This window comes from Procambarus clarkii, chromosome 63 (assembly GCF_040958095.1).
Source record: "Procambarus clarkii isolate CNS0578487 chromosome 63, FALCON_Pclarkii_2.0, whole genome shotgun sequence".
Lineage (NCBI taxonomy): Eukaryota > Metazoa > Arthropoda > Malacostraca > Decapoda > Cambaridae > Procambarus > Procambarus clarkii.
The window spans coordinates 25,086,762-25,105,017 of NC_091212.1; the positions used below are offsets into that span (position 1 = coordinate 25,086,762).

General features: G+C 43.5%; 1 protein-coding gene across 4 annotated transcripts in view; it reads right to left on the reverse strand.

The window, feature by feature from the left end:
- LOC123769456 (uncharacterized) overlaps window positions 1-18,256 on the reverse strand; it is an 88,682-nt gene that overhangs the window by 17,585 nt on the left and 52,841 nt on the right. The window contains exons 3-7 of one of the 4 annotated variants that reach the window (XM_045760565.2): window positions 10,110-10,500; window positions 7,735-7,804; window positions 6,266-6,958; window positions 5,493-5,588; window positions 14-547 (exon numbers count right to left, since the gene is read on the reverse strand). In XM_045760565.2, the coding sequence (XP_045616521.2) occupies window positions 14-547; window positions 5,493-5,588; window positions 6,266-6,958; window positions 7,735-7,804; window positions 10,110-10,500 (1,784 nt within the window). Of the gene's footprint in view, window positions 1-13; window positions 548-1,028; window positions 1,156-5,492; window positions 5,589-6,265; window positions 6,962-7,734; window positions 7,805-10,109; window positions 10,501-18,256 lie in introns of those variants that run through there. The other 3 variants (XM_045760563.2, XM_045760566.2, XM_069308808.1) reach the window with 3 other exon arrangements.

Here is an 18,256-nt window from a genome sequence, read left to right on the forward strand (position 1 = left end):
CAGTATACCGTACCATCAAAATCGCCAGACGGAGCTAGGTTGTCCTGTGGTCTTTTTACGACTGCTCTGTCGCCTTGACCTGGGGATCCTTTATCAGGTACAGAGAAGTCTCCTTCTGGTCTTAGGTTATCTAATGGTCTCTTGACATCAGCACGGTCACCCTTCCCGGGTGTGGTCTTTTCTGGTGCTGTAAAATCACCTTCTGTTCTTAAGTTATCAGATGGTTTTCTGACATGAGCTCGATCTCCCCTGCCAGGAGAAGTTTTTTCGGGTGCAGTGAAGTCACCTTCTGGTCGTAGGTTATCAGTTGGTCTTTTGACATGAGCTCGGTCTCCTTGGCCAGGTAAAGACTTCTCTGGGGCTGAGAAGTCTCCTTCTGGCCTTAAGTTGTCTGTTGGCCTCTTAACATCAGCTCTATCTCCTTTTCCTGGTGATGTCTTTTCTGGGTAATAAAGGTCACCCTTCAGCGTCAGGGAATCTTGTGGTCGCTTAGCTGTAAGAACTCCACCTGATACTGTCATAAATTCTTCCTTGTGACTACTCTTTCCTGTGGATAAATATATTTGTATTAAATAATGTAGCTATGTAACAGCAGGCATCATAATAAAAAGAATATCCACAGCATCTAGCTGGAAATATGAACCCGAGAAGAATCACTTTGCTGTGTTAAATAAATCTAAAATATGAACAGTTAAATAATTGGAACGATGTTAAGATTTTAAAATATTTCACAATGGTTTAAATGCAAAAACATTAATATCAACACCTTATACCATATCTACCTTCCTATTAAAATAATTATATAGCTAGGAGCAAGCAGCTGAATTTTAATACAGTATTTTATTGCACACCAGCAACTTATGCATGTGTTGTAGAAAATACAAGTGCATGACTGGTACAATAATTAGAAATGTCACAAGAAAGCTTTTGCCATAGCTTCAGTTTAACCACTTAACTGTACCAACCGAGTATTCTCGGTCGGTGGAAAACTGCGCCAACCAAGATAACTCTTTTTGATTTTTTCGTACCCATTCTAAATGTGTGCGTGGTTGGTTGTATACGAAATGGACTCTTAGGACTTCCAGTGAGAGGCAGCCATCTTGGAAAAAATTCCCAGAATGCCCTAGGGCTGGTGGCTGGGTTAGTACTGAGTGAGCAACCATGAGTGGCGCATGCGTCTCTGGCTCCCAAACACCTGTACGACGCGGTGTTGAAAAATCGTGCTCTGTCGGTGAAATTCAAACCTTAGTGTTTGAAGAACATAAGGGGCATAATATTGGTGAGGCTAGGCGCAATAAGGACCTAACACAAAGGTCGGATGCAAGTGATACAGCACCTATGAGTTAACAGTTTCCGTGGTGTAGTGGTAAGACACTCGCCTGGCGTTCTGCGAGCACTTTGTCATGGGTTCGTATCCTGGCCGGGGAGGATTTACTGAGTGCAAATCCTTAACTGTAGCCTCTGTTTAACTCAACCGTAAAATGGGTACTTGGTTGTAAAAACTATTCTTCGTGGAGGTTGTATTCCAAGGACCATGAGATTAAGGACTTGCCCAAAATGCTATACGTACTAGTGGCTGTACAAGAATGCAACAACTCTTGTATATATCTCTAACAAAAAAAAAATGAGGACGATACAGCGAGTGTATCCAGTTGTAGCTCTGAGTGCCACCCTTGCCCACCTATGCTATCTCCAATTTATTTAGATGATATATAGATGAATCGTTTTCTGCGTTCAATGATGATGCATCTGATACAAGTAGTATAAATGAACAGTGTTAGTGGCTTCCATGGTGGTGTTTTCCATAGATATTTTCAAGAATAGCTGAATCTCTCCCGTGACTGATGAATACTCTTTGAGGCTGGCTGAAACTCTTCTAGACTGACAGACACTGTTTGAGGCTGGCTGAATATCTTCCTGTGTGGGACCTTACAAAGCGATCTTTTCACTACTACCTTACAAACTGATCTTTTCCTGTAATCTATTCAAGGCTACCTTACGTTTTACAAGCTTGGCTTCATACTACCTACAGGTACTAATCCCAAGGGTGTACGTGAGTGCGTTATTTGCAAGCACACAGAACAAAGAAACAGAAAGCGAAAATCTATCTGTACCTGGTGTAACGAGAGCAAAGTCGCACTGTGTACCATGGACTACTTCATTGATTATTACTCACTTCCAAAGTACTGAGTGTGTAATACAGTGTGTTACTGTGTAAATAGTGTGTGAAACCTGTACATATTGTAATTTTTGTGAATTTTAACAGGTAATATTGCGACAAACATTTATTGTGGACACATTACTGACACATGTATCACAGTTACATGAAACATTATAAACGTTCTACTGTATACATATTGTAAAGGACACAAATATGCATCATATACGATAAAAAACAAATAAAACCACATTGGAAATACATAAAACAAACAATTGAAAATATGTTTGTGGCAACACCCGGTGCTTGAATGGCCCGCGGTACCATGTCTGGGCGTGTCATGCATGTGCAACCAGCCCCTGATGACGTCACAGCACACCTTGTCCACGTCCCCACAGCCAAAGTAAGTGGAATTTGGTATTTATTTTTACATAGATATGTTCAGGGAAGGGAATTTATCATTTTAAGAAGAAAAATAATTTTTGGGGAACACTTTATTTCATGCGCACAGATGGAATTTCAGAATAAACTCTGCGCAGCACGGTGGTTAACAAAATGCACAGTAGAAGTGGAAAATGCTGAAGTATCCTGTTTTTGGTGAGTAGAAGATAATTTTTATTTAAATCTCAACATATAGCATTGTATAATATTTTCTTCACGCATCAGGACAAGGAGTATAAAACAGAACATTGTTTATATTGTAGTGAGATGAGCATCTTTGATGTGTTTCTGAAAAAGGGTAAAGCTTAAAACGAGCTATGGAAAGAGAACACTCTAAGCCTGCTAACAAGAGTCAAAAATTATCTTCTGTAACGAACTTGTGCAAAAAAAAAAGAAGGGGGAACACAATATCTAGCACTAGGTTTTGCCAAACATAGTTTACTGTATTTGCTGGCGTATAGGATGCACTTTTCTGTGGCGAGCCCCTTAGGCTCCCTGGAGCAATTGGGCTAATGTGTGGTATATTAGACCTGGGCATTAGTCTAAGGAGTTTGACCTACCAGGGACCACACGCCAGAACCTGACCTCCTCAGAGAGATTGCAGGGAGCAATGGCCCTGGAAAACCCCTCTATGGTTGAGGGTTTTCCTTATCTGCCCTTGACCTGGGTTAGGCACCCAGAAAGGTAAGCATAACAAAACAAATCCCACATGGTAAGAAAATTACAACTAAAAACTGAAAAAAGAGGTAGAACTCCTTTCAATTCAAATGAAACAAGCAAACAAGCAAATGTCACACTCCACTGCCGTGCTGCTCGTCCACACAGCCCTCCCCTCCCTGAGAGGGGAAGGGGGGGGAGCCCCAGACTTCCCTGCACTAGTTACCCAGCACTCTAGTTCATTGGCTAATGTGGTCCAGGGCGGACGTCTTCTCTGGCCTCGATTTCGAAGGCGGTGTTTTGCCTTTGTGGTGACCTCTGCAGTGTTGTTGTGTGGTGGCCAGGTGTTCCTCATCAGTGCCGTTGGCTTCATGTGCTTAAGGGGCTTCCTTTCCTAGGTGCACTGTGAGTACTGCCCTTGTGTGTTAGGGTTCCCTTCCCTGGTGCATTTGGGACAATCATTTCTGTAGGGGTTTTTGCTGCTCGGCATTTACCCCACCCTTGGGGTCAGCTGGGGGTTTCGTGGCCCTTGTTTGGCTTTGGGGCCTGACAGCTGAGCAGACAACACTTCAGATTCGTAGTCCTGAGGTTCCGGGTTCGATCTCCGGTGTAGGCGGAAATAAATGGACAGAATTTCTTTCACCCTGATGCTTCTGTTCACCTAGCAGTAAATAGGTACCTGGGAGTTAGACAGCTGCTATGGGCTGCTTCCTGGGAGGATGTGTAACAAACAGGAGGCCTGGTCGAAAACCAGGCAGTGGGGACGCTAAGCCCTGAAATCATCTCAAGATAACCTCAAGATTGGGTAGGGAGTGGTATCGTGCTGATTGGGGCATCAAGATGTTGTGCAGCCTGCCTACCTATGCTGCGGACAGTTCCTGTTTCCTCTGGGGATGTTGTACTTTTGCGGGGTTTTTGTTTTGTTTTTGTTTTTGTTTTTCTTGCCTGGTGGGGGTCTGCCTGATGTGGCTATCGCTCCACTTATAATAATTTGATGGACCTCTGCTAGGTTCCCCTGTGATTGTACACATCGCACGAGTTTCAGTGTTTTTATCTTCCCTTGTTAGCTTTGGGTCTTAACCTGTTAGTAACACCTTGCCAAGGGTTTCCTGTAGCAGTCAATCTACGGGCCCTGGAAAACCCTGTCAGGGCTCGGTGGACCTATGGATGCATCTTCTGAGTTTCAGCCTGCCTTGTGCGGGTTCAAAGATTGCTGTGTGCCCTTGTCTCAGGGTGACAGTCATCTCTTTTGCCTCCGTCATGTTGCGTGTCTCAGGTTATCCACAGTGTCATTTAGTCTAGCCAGCCTGCTGTCTACCCTTGTGTCCATGATGTTAGGAAGTATGCTGCTCTCGCTGCGGTTTCTGGCAACATGTCTTGGATCGACATTCGGGCGCGGGGGTTTTGGAGATCGAAAAGGGTCCTGGCTGCCAGGTATCTCCTGAACATTCCGTTTCCTTCCCGGCATTATGTGGCCTTGGGTTGCCTGTTGTGGCTGTCTGTTTCTTCCTTGTCCTGAGACCTGTGGTGCTGCTGCCTCCCATGTAAGTCCCTGTTTTTACTTATCTTTGGGAAGTTAGCTTCAGGGAGCCAATGGGGCTCCCAACAGAAAACCAGCATTGAATGTAATGAAACGGCAATTTCACACACTGACACACTTCTTCCCTCCGGTCAGGGGATTTCATTGTTCAAGAACTGGAGTGGTGGGCTGCCAGCTGTGGTGAGCCTGCTCCCACTCTTCCCCTTTGGGGGGGGAGGTGGCACTAACGAGCAGGAGTGCTAGTTGCATGAAGTGTTGCTTGTTTGCGTTCTTTCTATGGGAGTTATTTTGATCTTTTAGGAGATAGATTACACAGGTTAACACAGGTCTGTTTTGATTCGCCCACCTTTCTGGGTTCTTTTCCTGTCGATGACAATTATGACATACTTTAAATGTAAAGTGCTCATAGGACATTGATCCCTGCATCTCTCTGAGGGGGGCCAGGTTCTGACTCATGGTCCCCAGTAGGCTCCTGTGACTGATGATCCCAAACTAATATGGCACATATCAGTTCGGATAACTTCAGGGAGCCTTTGGAACTCAATCAGAAAATAGCGTTTCATTACATTCAACACTGATTTTTTGCACTTATTATTAACATTATTTTCATATAGCATAACACTATCAAATATTGCTGTAATGTCATGTGCATAATCATACATGAGTGACAAATAAGTAGTGTTAAGTGTAACATACCATAGTAATCTTCACCAAGTTTTATGCTGGAAATGTCTTGTTTGGTTCTCACATCCCTACTGTCAACAACTTGATGCAATGCTTTTGTCTGAGACTCTGTAACACAAAATAATCATGACAAAGATGCACTAGATTTTGATGACCTATTATTTGTATTTGTTTTTCTCTTTAACTTTGTTTATTGTAAAGTGTGTGAACTGCATCATTGTTTGAATGTTTTAACATAACCTTATGATACAGATTGAACTTATCTGATGGATATGCTTATACACTCACACCTAATTTTTATTTTATTTGTTTTATTTTATTTATTTATATACAAGAAGGTACAGTACACTGGGTTGTGAGAGTATATAGCATTGGTGTTCTTATACATGAAATTGAAGTGTTACTATGAGCATTCATTCATCAAACTACTGTATGATGATGAAACTTAGTGGTTCTTATATGGTTTGGAATAGTTACTATTTCTGAAAGATCCCCTTAAGCTTATAACAATCCAGAGACTTTATTTACTATGCTGACATGTAATCAATGTAATTTATTAACTGAAATTTAAAATGAATGTAATATGAAATGAAATTTATTAACTATGCAGAAAAATGTAATCAATGACTATGTGTATGTAATATGAATTGCATAAAATATTCATGTAGATATTAAGGCTTAAAGTTGCAACTATATATATTACTCAGGGCCATGCAGGATATAGCTATGCCCTGTCACTCATGGTTGACACTTCCTGATGCTATATGTTTGTACACATGAATTACCTGTGGTGCTGGAGTCGTGGCTGGCCTTCACAGCCTTGCGATGGGACTCCTCCCTTTGCTGTGACATCTGTATTGTTTGCTGCATCTCTGATAGCTGTTGCTGATTCATTGATGACATCTGCTGTCTTTCTAATATTTGTTGAGTCATTGATGACATCTCGTGATGTGCTGATGACATCTGTTCTGTCTGTGATATATGCTGACTTATGGATGAGATCTGCTGACTCTCTGATATCTGTTGTCTCTCTGACATTTGCTGACTCCGTAACATTTGCTGACTCTCTGATAGTCTTTGTTCATTAAGTGAGGCTACTTGCTGACTGTGTGACCTGCTCTCGTGACTGCTTTCGTCTATACTTGTGTGCATATGTTTGTTCTCAGAAGTGCTCTCTCGCACCAGCTCTATCTGCTCGCTTTCTGACATGCTCTTCTGGGAGAAACTCTTACTCTCAGAAACTTGCTTGCTTGTCTCTGAATGGGCATTCTGCAGGAATTCATGAGAACTATTGCCAGAGATACTGACAGTCGCGGCTGTTTGAGCATGTGAGTCTGAGCTGGACAACTCGTGTGAGCTTGAGGTGATGGAAGTTGAGGAGGACTGTTCTCTGATGACAGATGAGGAAGAGTGGGAAGTGGAGGACACAAGGGAGGTGGAGCCAGCATGGCGGCGGCTGGCCAGGGAGGAGTCGGTCACTGCTTTTTCCAAAACAAAGGTAAAAACAAAGGAACGAGGAAAATAAATAAAACATGTCAAAACAAATACTTTAACTAAATTAATTATGTAGTGTACAGTACAGTATAAGCAGTGAATGACTTTCCAAAGCAATTAAATAATAAAGCAAAATGAATTATTAAGTGAATAAAGTGCTTATAAAAATTAAAAAAGTAAAGAAACTGATGATGATGATAATATCAACAGTAATTAAAGCCACTAAGAAAATTTTAATAATGCATTCAACAGAGAACAAATGAAAATTGTAAGTAAAATTAATGTTAACAAAAACGGAGCACAAAAACTTGATGAACTACTTGCTGAAGATGGTTTAGTTTTGATTTGTAGCAGCAATGTCACAGCGGATAGTGAAAATAGGTTCAAGGTGAAATGAAGGCTCTTTATGAGCTCTGTTTAGCTTTGATGATGGTAGTTAAATATAAAAAAGGTCTTGAGTCATTAGAAATAATTCTTGAAATACTGATAAGTATTCTTCTTTGATATACTGTACGGTAAAAATTTGTAATCTTTAGACCGTGTAAATATACTGTACAGTACTATTAAATATGATGTTACTGCTGTACTTAAAATGTAATGTGTATAACAGTTGGAAGGTTTACTATTTACTGTATTTGTTTAGTATGACTGTGTAGCTTGACTAAGTCTTAAGTCAATGTTTGAATGAACGAGGCGGTGAGTGAGTGAGTTTCAACAGAGATGAGTCATATCATGAGATTGGTATAGGTTGGCTACTCACCAGTGTAACCACCGCCGCCGTCTCCCTGGGTCCGTAGTGCCGAGCTGGCTCCCCCGGCCCCCAACACTGCCTGTAACACAAAGACAATACACTTTGAACCCTTGGTGAGAACACTCTGGGAGAACACTTTGAATGTGGGCAGAGTTGAGGATATGGGTTTAGAAGATATAGTGAGAGAAACAGAAACAGAAAGAGAAATGAATAATAAAACTTCATTATAAGAACCTTGCAAAGAAAGAAAGTAAAAATGATCTGCTAATTTTTGAGGCAATGATTGCTAAACAGACTGGCAAGGAGAAGGATCTTAACATTTCCCACATAGGTAGGTTAGGTAAGCCTGATGCAAATCTGGTAAGCAAAACCATCACAATTTTTTTACACAGAAGGAAGATATTCAAAAGTGCATATAAACTAAAAGATTTAGGATGTTATCACAAAGTGATATCTCTTCAGACATCACAGCTCAACAGCAAAAAAATTCCAACATACTTTTAGACACACTAAGAAAGTTAATTTAAATTAAAAGGCACAGACCAATATAGAAAGAGTCAAAGCTAAGGACAAGGAGAATGCAGTTGATTACGACAGTGGATGGAGAAGAGGACATAGTGCTTCACCCAGTCAGGGAGAGCTAACTCTTATATTTCTCTGAAGACAAACAGGCACAAAACCAAAATGGCAATGTAGGAAACAATAGTGTGCAAAATGTTGGGGCACTCTCTCACCCACCCAAGAACAATGTCAGGTGTTTGAATGGTTTCTGCACAAATATCAGAAGCTTAATAAATAAATTTGATGCACTCTGTGCATGTGTAGAGGCTAAGAATCCTGATATCATTAGCTTCAATGAAATATGGGAAATAAAATGGTAGCAAAGTAACAGGGTATGCAGCAGAGCAGACACAGCAACAGCATAGAAAGCTGATGATCTGTGCAATGTGATCAGTGAAACAGTGGAAAATCAAGCCTTTATAATGAGGGACTTTAATCATGAGATAATAGAGATTGGGTGAATCTAACGTCACAAGCGGGAGGAGAACAAGTTCTTGACCTGGTACAGGATGTATGTACTTTCTCATACAGAATGTGACAGAGCCCACCCTGAGGTAATAGCATTCTAGATCTTGTGCTTACATCACAAGAGGGCATGATCAATCAAATGCAGGTAGGGAAAAAGCTCACACCTTCTTCTAATCACACTATTTTAAGATGGATTTCATTTATAGAAACCCTTGTAAAGATCCAGGAAGATAAATATATATACTACCCTCAACGAGACTATCAACGAGTACTCTCTCTACTACGTTTTGCCTGAATACCACTAGGACCTGGTTGTGGTTCAGTGCTTGTTTGTCTCACTACAAATTTGTCAAGAGACATTTGTTTTTCCCTTTGTTTTAACATTTGTCTGTAATGATGCATCAGTGTCATTGAACAGGTTAAGGTAACGATCTACGGTACTGCAGCTTGATTTGGGTGAGTCGTTTCAGCAAAGGTTTGCAATTCTTCCCATGCTGCACACATTTTCTTAATTGTTGAAGAAGAGACATTCTGTACTCTTGTTTCTGCTATCTGATTTTAGAAAGAATGCCATCTGTTTTATAATTTATTTTTGCTATATTGTATGTTAAATGTGGCCCTGGAAATTCAGCTTGTTATCAATGAAAACACCAAGGAATTTACCATCTACTTTGTTACTAATTTGGATATTGTTAATTCTTAGATTAATTTGATCTGAGAATGTATTACCAAACAAAATATAGCAGGTTTTGTCAATGTTAAGGGTGAGTTTGTTAGCAGTTAGCCAAAGCTGGACTTTATTTAGTTCAGTATTCACTGTATCATTCAGAATAAGAAGGTTAAGACTAGAAAAAAATTAAAGTTGTGTCATCAGCAAATAAAACTGGCATTAGGTTTATTTGGAAATTCATTAATGTAGATGAGAAAGAGGAGAGGGCCAAACAGACTACCCTGTGGAACACCAATGTTGATGGGTAGGGTGGGAGAATTGGAATCATTCACAGAAACATACTGGAGCCTGTCACTAAGGTCAGACTGAAGGTATTGAAGGGAGTGACCTCTGACTTCATAATGATATAATCTAAGAAGGTTGTGGTGGTTGACAGTGTCATAAGCTCTACATAGGTCAACAAATAACCCAATAGGGAATTGATTTTTATCAAGAGCTGCATATATTAATTTAATCATACTAATCAATGCAAATAAACTTTAGATTTATGGTACTGACTAGTTTCACTGGGTGATTAAGTTGGCTATTTTTAAAATTTGAGGGGGGCAAATATGTGTAGATATAGTGTACTTTAGGTGTGTGAAGTGGCCTGGGTATATTGACTATTTTTCATGTAAGGGTTTACCTGTGAGTCCTGCGAGGTAGTGTGAGCGCCACTTGTAGAGAGCCTTCCCTGTTGCTGCTGCTGCTTCTCTTGGGTGCTGAAATGCTCGTCCTTGATGGAGAGAGAGTTGGTGAATTGCTGTAAGTCCTCCTTTGTTTTATTTGAAGAGGAGCTTATATGCTGCTCAACTTGTGATGTGGAAGCATCCTGCAACTTGGTGCTGCTGGAACTCTCCTGGACGGTAGAGCTCTGTTGTACACTTGAGGATGAGCTCTTCTGCACACTGGAGAAGGAGCTCTGTTGTACATTAGAGGAACTCTGCTGCTCAGTTGAAGACGACGTATACTGTTGGCCAGCTAAGGTGTTGGCATCCCGTGCCTCTGAGATTTCTGTGGTGCCTCCGCTCTCGCTCCTGTAAAGAAAGATTTGTTGTTAGTGGCTTTATGATCTTTGGAAGCAGTGCACACCTTTCAAGGCAATGCACTCAACACTTGCAGTGCAACCTACACAATAATCAAAGACCCAAATCTTGTAATGTCCAATACTGTAGTTAGTAATCAGTACAACCCTGCATTCATATGCAGGGTATTGGTTGTATATACTGTACATACCATATGTTCTTTGCATGATATAAATAATGAAATCGTCACATATTGCTACACATAACTTGCTCCACAGACAACAGTGCAGACATTCAAGAAACCAGACAAATTATTGTTTACTCCATGATAAGCTTCAGGTTAATTCTAATGCTGTACACACACAGGTGCTGCTCACTCAGCATGGTGCTGGACATAACACTTAATATGTACGGGAGACCCCACAAGTCTAGAAACAAATGCAGACTATACAAAAACACACTGTCATTCAGTACACATAAACACCAATGTAACTTATAACGCCATGCACACTGTAGCTGCTAGTAATATAAGTCCTGAACACTGTACCTGCTAGTAATAAAATAAATAAATAAATAAATAAATAAATGTTTATTCAGGTAAGGTACATATATACAAGAGATTTTACAAAAATTGATAGATTTATAGATAGAGCTAGTACATACAATGCCTAAAGCCACTATTACGCAAAGCGTTTCGGGCAGGAAAAACATTAATGACTAAAACTTAATACAGTACTAATTGAGTATAAAGAATAAAATGTGTTGAGAACAAATAAAAATAAAAAAGGGGGGAACATGGCTGAAAAAGCAGCACAAATACAATTAGGTCGACAAACAGCGTTGTTTAAAAAAACAGACATGGGTTAACAAGAGAGGGGTAAGGTAGGTTACAGGGAATTTATTAGGTAGTGCTTCGTTTTTATCTTAAACTGGTTGAGAGGTATAGTCTTTAACATGATTGGGAAGGTCATTCCACATTCTGGGTCCCTTGATTTGTAGAGCATTTAAATAAAATAAAATGTTTATTCAGGTAAGGTACATACATACAAGAGATTTTACATAAATTGATCGATTTATAGATGGGGCTAGTACATACAATGCCTAAAGTCACTATTACGCAAAGCGTTTTGGGCAGGAAAAACATTAATGACTAAAACTTAATACTAATTGAGTATAAAGAATAAAATGTGTTGAGAACAAATAAAAATAAAGATAAAAAAGGGGGTAACATGGCTGAAAAAGCAGCACAAATACAATTAGGTCGACAAACAGCGTTGTTTAAGAAAACAGACATGGGTTGACAATAGAGAGGTAAGGTAGGTTACAGGGAATTTATTAGGTAGTGCTTCGTTTTTATCTTAAACTGGTTGAGAGGTATAGTCTTTAACATGGTTGGGAAGGTCATTCCACATTCTGGGTCCATTGATTTATAGAGCATTTCTAGTTTGATCAAGTCGTACTCTTGGAATATCAAAACTGTATTTATTTCTGGTGTGGTGCTCATGGGTTCTGTTACAACCTTCAATGAAGCTTTTGTGGTCAGGATTGGCATTACAGTTCAGCGTTTTATATATGTATGATACACATGAGAGAATGTGCAGTGACTTAATATCTAACATATTCAGAGATTTGAGTAGGGGTACCGAGTGATGTCTGGGGCCAGAGTTGGATATTGTCCTAATAGCAGCTTTGTGTTGAGTAATTAGAGGACGTAAATGATTTTGGGTAGTAGAACCCCAAGCACAAATACCATAGTTGAGATATGGATAGATGAGGGAGTAATAGAGAGTCACCAGGGCATGGCGGGGTACATAATATCTGATCTTAGAAAGAATACCAACAGTTTTTGAGACTTTTTTTTATATATTTAGAATGTGTCCCTGGAAATTCAGCTTGTGGTCAATGAGAACGCCAAGGAATTTGCCATCTATTTTGTTACAAATTTGGGTATTTTCTGGGGGGAGCCCCGTCGGCTCCCCGGAGCTTTACCGGCTGATATGCTAATGTCAGACTTTGGCATCAGTCATGTGTATGGAGTTCTAGGGCCTACCGGGGACCACGAGCCAGAACCTGGCCCCCTCAGAGAGGCAAGGGGAGCAATGGCCTATAGAAACCCCCGTGTGGTTGGAAGCATTCTATGTCTGCCATCGACCGGGTCAAGCATCCAGAAAGGTAAGCATTCCAAAACAAACCCCTATTCTGGTGAAAATTGCTACCTAAGCCGAACTAGTGAATAGAACTCTTCAACAGAAAACACGGAAACTAGTATGACGTCATACGTCACCGCGCCGCTGTCTGCGCAGCTCCCCCCTCCCCGGGAGGGGGAAGGGGGAGCCCCAGACCTCCCACGCCGGCTATCCACCCATCAGTTCTTCGGCTGATGCTATAGATCTTCTCGCGGCTCCGCCTTTTTCCTGGGCTCGGGGGGGGCCTTGTCGGGGCTGCTTATGTTCTGCCTCGTGGTCTCGCCTCCGGTTGGTGGTCAGGTGGCTTCGTGGTAGGTGTCCCACCTGCGTGCTTTCTTGGCGGCAGTATGGGGTATTTTGGCGGTCCTTCCTTTTCCTGTCCCTTCTTCGGTGGGTCCTTCTTGTTGGCTTGGTTTACTCTCGGCTTGGTTTTCTAGTAGGGGTTGGGGGCCGTCGTCTTGCCACATACTGTCGCCTCTTTTCGTGCGGCGCAGGCGGAGCCGCTTCAGCTTACTTTCGGTCTTGGTGTTGCTTCTGCACCGTTAGTCAGCTGTCTTGTGCGTCATTTCACCTCCGGCCTGTTCGTGCGCCGCTTGCACCATCCTGGTCTCTGGTCAGCGTGCTCTGTCTTCTCCTCGGTTGGTAGTGCCCCTTCGGTTCCGGTGTGTTTTTTCGTCGGCTCTTTCCTTTGGGCCTTTGCCTCTGGGGGTCGGTTCGCTGTGTTTTCTTGCTCCTTCGGTTTTAGCGTTTTGGTTGTTTGATGGCAGCAGTCTCCATCTTTTCTGGCGCGGGGTGGGGCTGCTGCATTCTGGAGGGGTCCAGGGTTTGTTGGTGCTTTGTTGGTCGGGCCGGGGGTGTGTCGTTTTTGTGTTCAGTGGCGGCCCTCTGCTGTTGTTTGCGTGCCACGGCGTTTGGGTCCGGAGCGCGTTTTGCGTTGATCCGGTTCTGTTCTTCCCGGTTCGCGGGTGATGGTGTCCCGGGTGGTCAGCCGTGTTCTTGCGGCTAAGCTGCCTGTGTTCTTCCCTCATGCCTGTGGCGTTCGTGGCTTCGCTGCTCTCGCTGCCGTCTGGGCGACGTGGCCTTGCAGTCTTTCGGGCATGGATTTTTGGTGTTCGTGCAGGGGCCTTGCTGCTCGTGGTTCTCATGTTGTTCCCGGGATTTTCGGGGCTGTGGCGCCTTGGGTTGGCGTTTGCTGCCGGTTGTCTCGCCTCCTTGGGGGGTGCGTGGTGTCCGCCTCCCGGTTTTGTCCCTTTGACCTTCCTCTGTGGGTAGTTAGCTCCGGGGAGCCGACGGGGCTCCCCCCAGAAAACCAGCGTTGAATGTAATGAAACGCCATTTTTCTGGGTGAGACCCGGAGGCTCCCCGGCAACCCTCCCTCCCTCCGGTCGGCGTTTTTCGCGTGTTTTGACATCCAGCCTCAGAACTGATGGGTGGATAGCCGGCGTGGGAGGTCTGGGGCTCCCCCTTCCCCCTCCCGGGGAGGGGGGAGCTGCGCAGACAGCGGCGCGGTGACGTATGACGTCATACTAGTTTCCGTGTTTTCTGTTGAAGAGTTCTATTCACTAGTTCGGCTTAGGTAGCAATTTTCACCAGAATAGGGGTTTGTTTTGGAATGCTTACCTTTCTGGATGCTTGACCCGGTCGATGGCAGACATAGAATGCTTCCAACCACACGGGGGTTTCTATAGGCCATTGCTCCCCTTGCCTCTCTGAGGGGGCCAGGTTCTGGCTCGTGGTCCCCGGTAGGCCCTAGAACTCCATACACATGACTGATGCCAAAGTCTGACATTAGCATATCAGCCGGTAAAGCTCCGGGGAGCCTCCGGGTCTCACCCAGAAAAATGGCGTTTCATTACATTCAACGCTGGTTGTTTATTCTGAGATTTATTTGATTAGAGGACTTATTGCCAAACAGAGTATAGAAAGTTTTGTCAATGTTAAGGTTGAATTTGTTGGCAGTTAGCCAAAGATGTACTTTATTTAGCTCAGTATTTACTGTGGCATTTAGAGCAAGGGGGTCTGGACTGGAGTAAATGAAGGTTGTGTCATCAGCAAATAGAATTGGTTTGAGGTGTTGGGAGGCATTTGGAAGGTCATTAATGTAGATGAGAAACAGGAGAGGACCAAGTATGCTGCCCTGAGGAACACCGATGTTGATGGGTAGGGTGGGAGAAATTGAATTATTCACAGAAACATACTGGAGCCTGTCAGTAAGGTAAGATTTCAGGTATTGCAGGGAGTGTCCTCTGACTCCATAATGATGTAATTTAAGAAAAAGGTTTTGGTGGTTGACAGTGTCAAAAGCCTTACGCAGGTCCACAAATAACCCAACAGGAAACTCATTTTTATCAAGAGCTGCATGAATGAAGTTAATCATATTAATAAGTGCATCATTAGTGCTTTTTTGGGAATAAAATTCATGTACACTGCAGCTTCATGTAATCAAATTCCTGTACAATGTAGCTGCTTGCAAAATAATTCCTGTAGACTGTAGCTGCTAGTAATAAAGTAATAAAAATAAAATTGATGCAGATGTTGAAATGGGTTGACCCCAAGCTGGAACCTTGCAGTACCACATTTACCACATTCCTCCAATTTGATTTGTTTCCAATTATTTCTTTCTTTATTTCATTCACTGTTTAATCAATTCTGGTACTTCACCATTTATTCACTGTGCTTATAAATTCCTTGCCAGTCTTTCGTGTGGTACCTTATCCAAGGCTCATCTCTGGATTCTCAAGAATAACGGGTTCGATTGGTGGGACAGAAATGGTTAGATGCATTTCCTATTACCTAATGCACCTGTTCACTTAGTAGTAAGTAGGTACTCAGGAGTTGGTCAGCTTAATGTGGGGTTGCATCCTGGGCAGAGACAGTAATTCAACCTTTGGGTGAGACCTCAATATAAGCCTAATATGTATAATTAATAATACATAATTAATAATTCACTGTGTCAGGGGACAGGAAGCTAGAGTGCATTCATACAGTTTTTTATTTATTTATTTATTTATATGTACAAGAGTTCTTACATTCTTGTACAGCCTTTAGCATTCACAGCATTTCGGGCAGGTCCTTAATCGTAATGTTCCCTGGAATATGACCCCACCAAATTGTTTAATAGCCAGGTACCCACTTTACTGTTGGGTAAACAGAGGCTACAGTTAAGGATTGACGCCAGTAAATCCTCTCCGGCCAGGATACGAATCCAGGACAAAGGGCTTGCAAAGTGCAAGCTGGTTGGGAGCAACTGGTCGGGTGCATATTTTTCGTGCAGAGAATTTTCCGCCCCTGTTGCATTCGGACGGTACTGAGGATGGAAAGGGTACTGTGCCTGAGGCGCCTGATTGCCTGTCTGCTGCTCTGCCTGTTGAGGCACATTCTACAGCCTGTGTGCCACACGTCTGGTAACTGCTGTGGCCCTAGGGGTGGTTGAGCCGGTGTGTGTGGGTGTTGGGCCGTCACCTGCACTGCGTGTAGTGAAGGATGTTCCAGTGAAGGTCCATGTCCCGCCCCCGCCTGTGGATGTGGTACCAGCTCCCGGGGACGCCGGTTCTGCTGTTTTGGAGGGGGGGGGGGGGCTTCGGCAGGGGGAGGTGCCTGCCGTGCCTGTGTGTGTTGGCGACTGTAGTTCTGATGCTATAATCCCTATGCAGAAGTGTGCGTGCCAGTGTTCCGAGGTTGTTTCCCCTGAATGATGTGGACTGTGCGGGCAATGTGGCCTCTGTGGACTCTTCGGACGGTGAGGGTGTGGCCCGTGTGGATGTGAAGATGATGGCCGTGCCTGGGGAGGGGCCTGGGGAGGGGCCTGGTGGGAGTGGTGTGGTGCGGCCTGTCTCGAAGCATTCACGGCAGGCTCAGAGTGTGTCTCCCCTTTGTGGTGTGCTTTGGGAGGCGGTGGGAGTGTATATGGTACTCTAGCATCCCCCATTTTGACGCCCCGTCCATGGCGGGGTGTCGCCCCTCTGTTGGGGCTGTGAGGGGCTCCGAGTTGCTACCTGTGCCCCCCCCCCCCTCCGAACCTGCGCCTCCTGCTGTTGGATCCCCGCAGTGAGGGAGGGATTGCCCCCCTGATGATCGGGACCTGCATGGTCCTGGTGTTGAGGAAAGATGTGCGCCGGGGGGCATCGGCTCCTGTGCCCTGTGGTGGGGTCGATGCCGCACCTGCATCCCCTGCGGTTTCCCCTCCTTCATTGTCCCGGTCTGGGGAAAGCCCTGCCTCGGCTGCCGGGATCACGTCCCATGAGGGTCAGGTGTTGGGCCCTTATCAGGCTGCCCGGGTGCTTCCGATTCTGTGGTGCTCTTCCACTACCTGGGTGTCGCTGGTGAAGGAGTTTGTTTATAGGGTGTGGATAAGCTGTAACACCCATGACCCCTTTTCCATGAGCTATATCACCCAGGGAAGCCTTCTCCAAGAGGTCAGCCGAGATGACCTCTGGATCGCCTTGCAAGTGATTACAAATTCCTGGGTTAGTCTTAGTCAGCTAGTTTCAAGTATGTAATATTTCATGATACTCTTGTCAAACATTGTAATGGAATTAGACCCCAGATTCTTACGTGTAAACATCCATGGATCTCCCCCTTTTAGCCAGGTCAGAGGCCAGTCACACACGTAATTAATAATTCCCCTCCTGGAAGAAGTGTATGGTGAATGTCACACAAACTTAATGGAAAATTCTTGAGTGTTTGTGAACGTGTGGCCCGACCTCTTGCATCTTGGTGTAGGTAGCAACAACAAATCTCTCCCCCCTTTTTGTGTTTATATATACCCCTGTATGATAGGAGAAAGAGGGCCAGACATCAGGGTCCAGAGTGGGTCTGTGAAGAACATCACACAGCCAGGGAGAGACAGTGAATCCACCAGATTGAGAGGCAGAGAATGGTCTTAAGGTAATGTGTGTGATCTTTGATACGTTTCCATGTCTGAATTACTTTAACAATTGCCAGTAGTGCCAGTGTTAGAGTAGGATTTAGAGTGGTGAATAGCATAATTTGTTCTCAATAAACTCATGTTAAACTTTCCGTCTGTGTCAATTGTTGGATCCTCTTATCCTCTGGATATCCATAATTAATGACAGAAAGAAAAGAGGACTCTCCCAGTCAAGCAATGTTTCTTGCCTCATTGCTTGATATAGTTAATGGACAAGGCAGATAGTGGCAGCATAGTTAATCCTGTGTAGCATTTCCTTGGAAAGGTACCTTTGGTTCCGGTGTAACCATCAGTGGTACATCATATGTCAGTTCATATTACGTTAAATATAAATACAGTGTTCAATAACAAAGTGTTACCAAATGCAACCAGTAGGAAGTGTTACTCAGTATATATATTAGTATTCCTCCCACTTACTCTCCCCTTCTGCTTCTTCCTACCCCTCCTCAGTATCCCCTTGTCTCCTCCTGCCTCCTCCTCGCCTTTCCTAATCCTACCTCCCTCTTCCCGTGCGTCCCTCGTTTTCTGTTGCCCCACAGATGAGTTCCCCCACCCTCTCCACGTTTTCTAAATCTTTCCTTTCCTCCATTCCTCCATCCCTTATTCCTACCTTCCTTCCTCTGTTTTACTTCTCACCACCAAATATAGTCTAGGA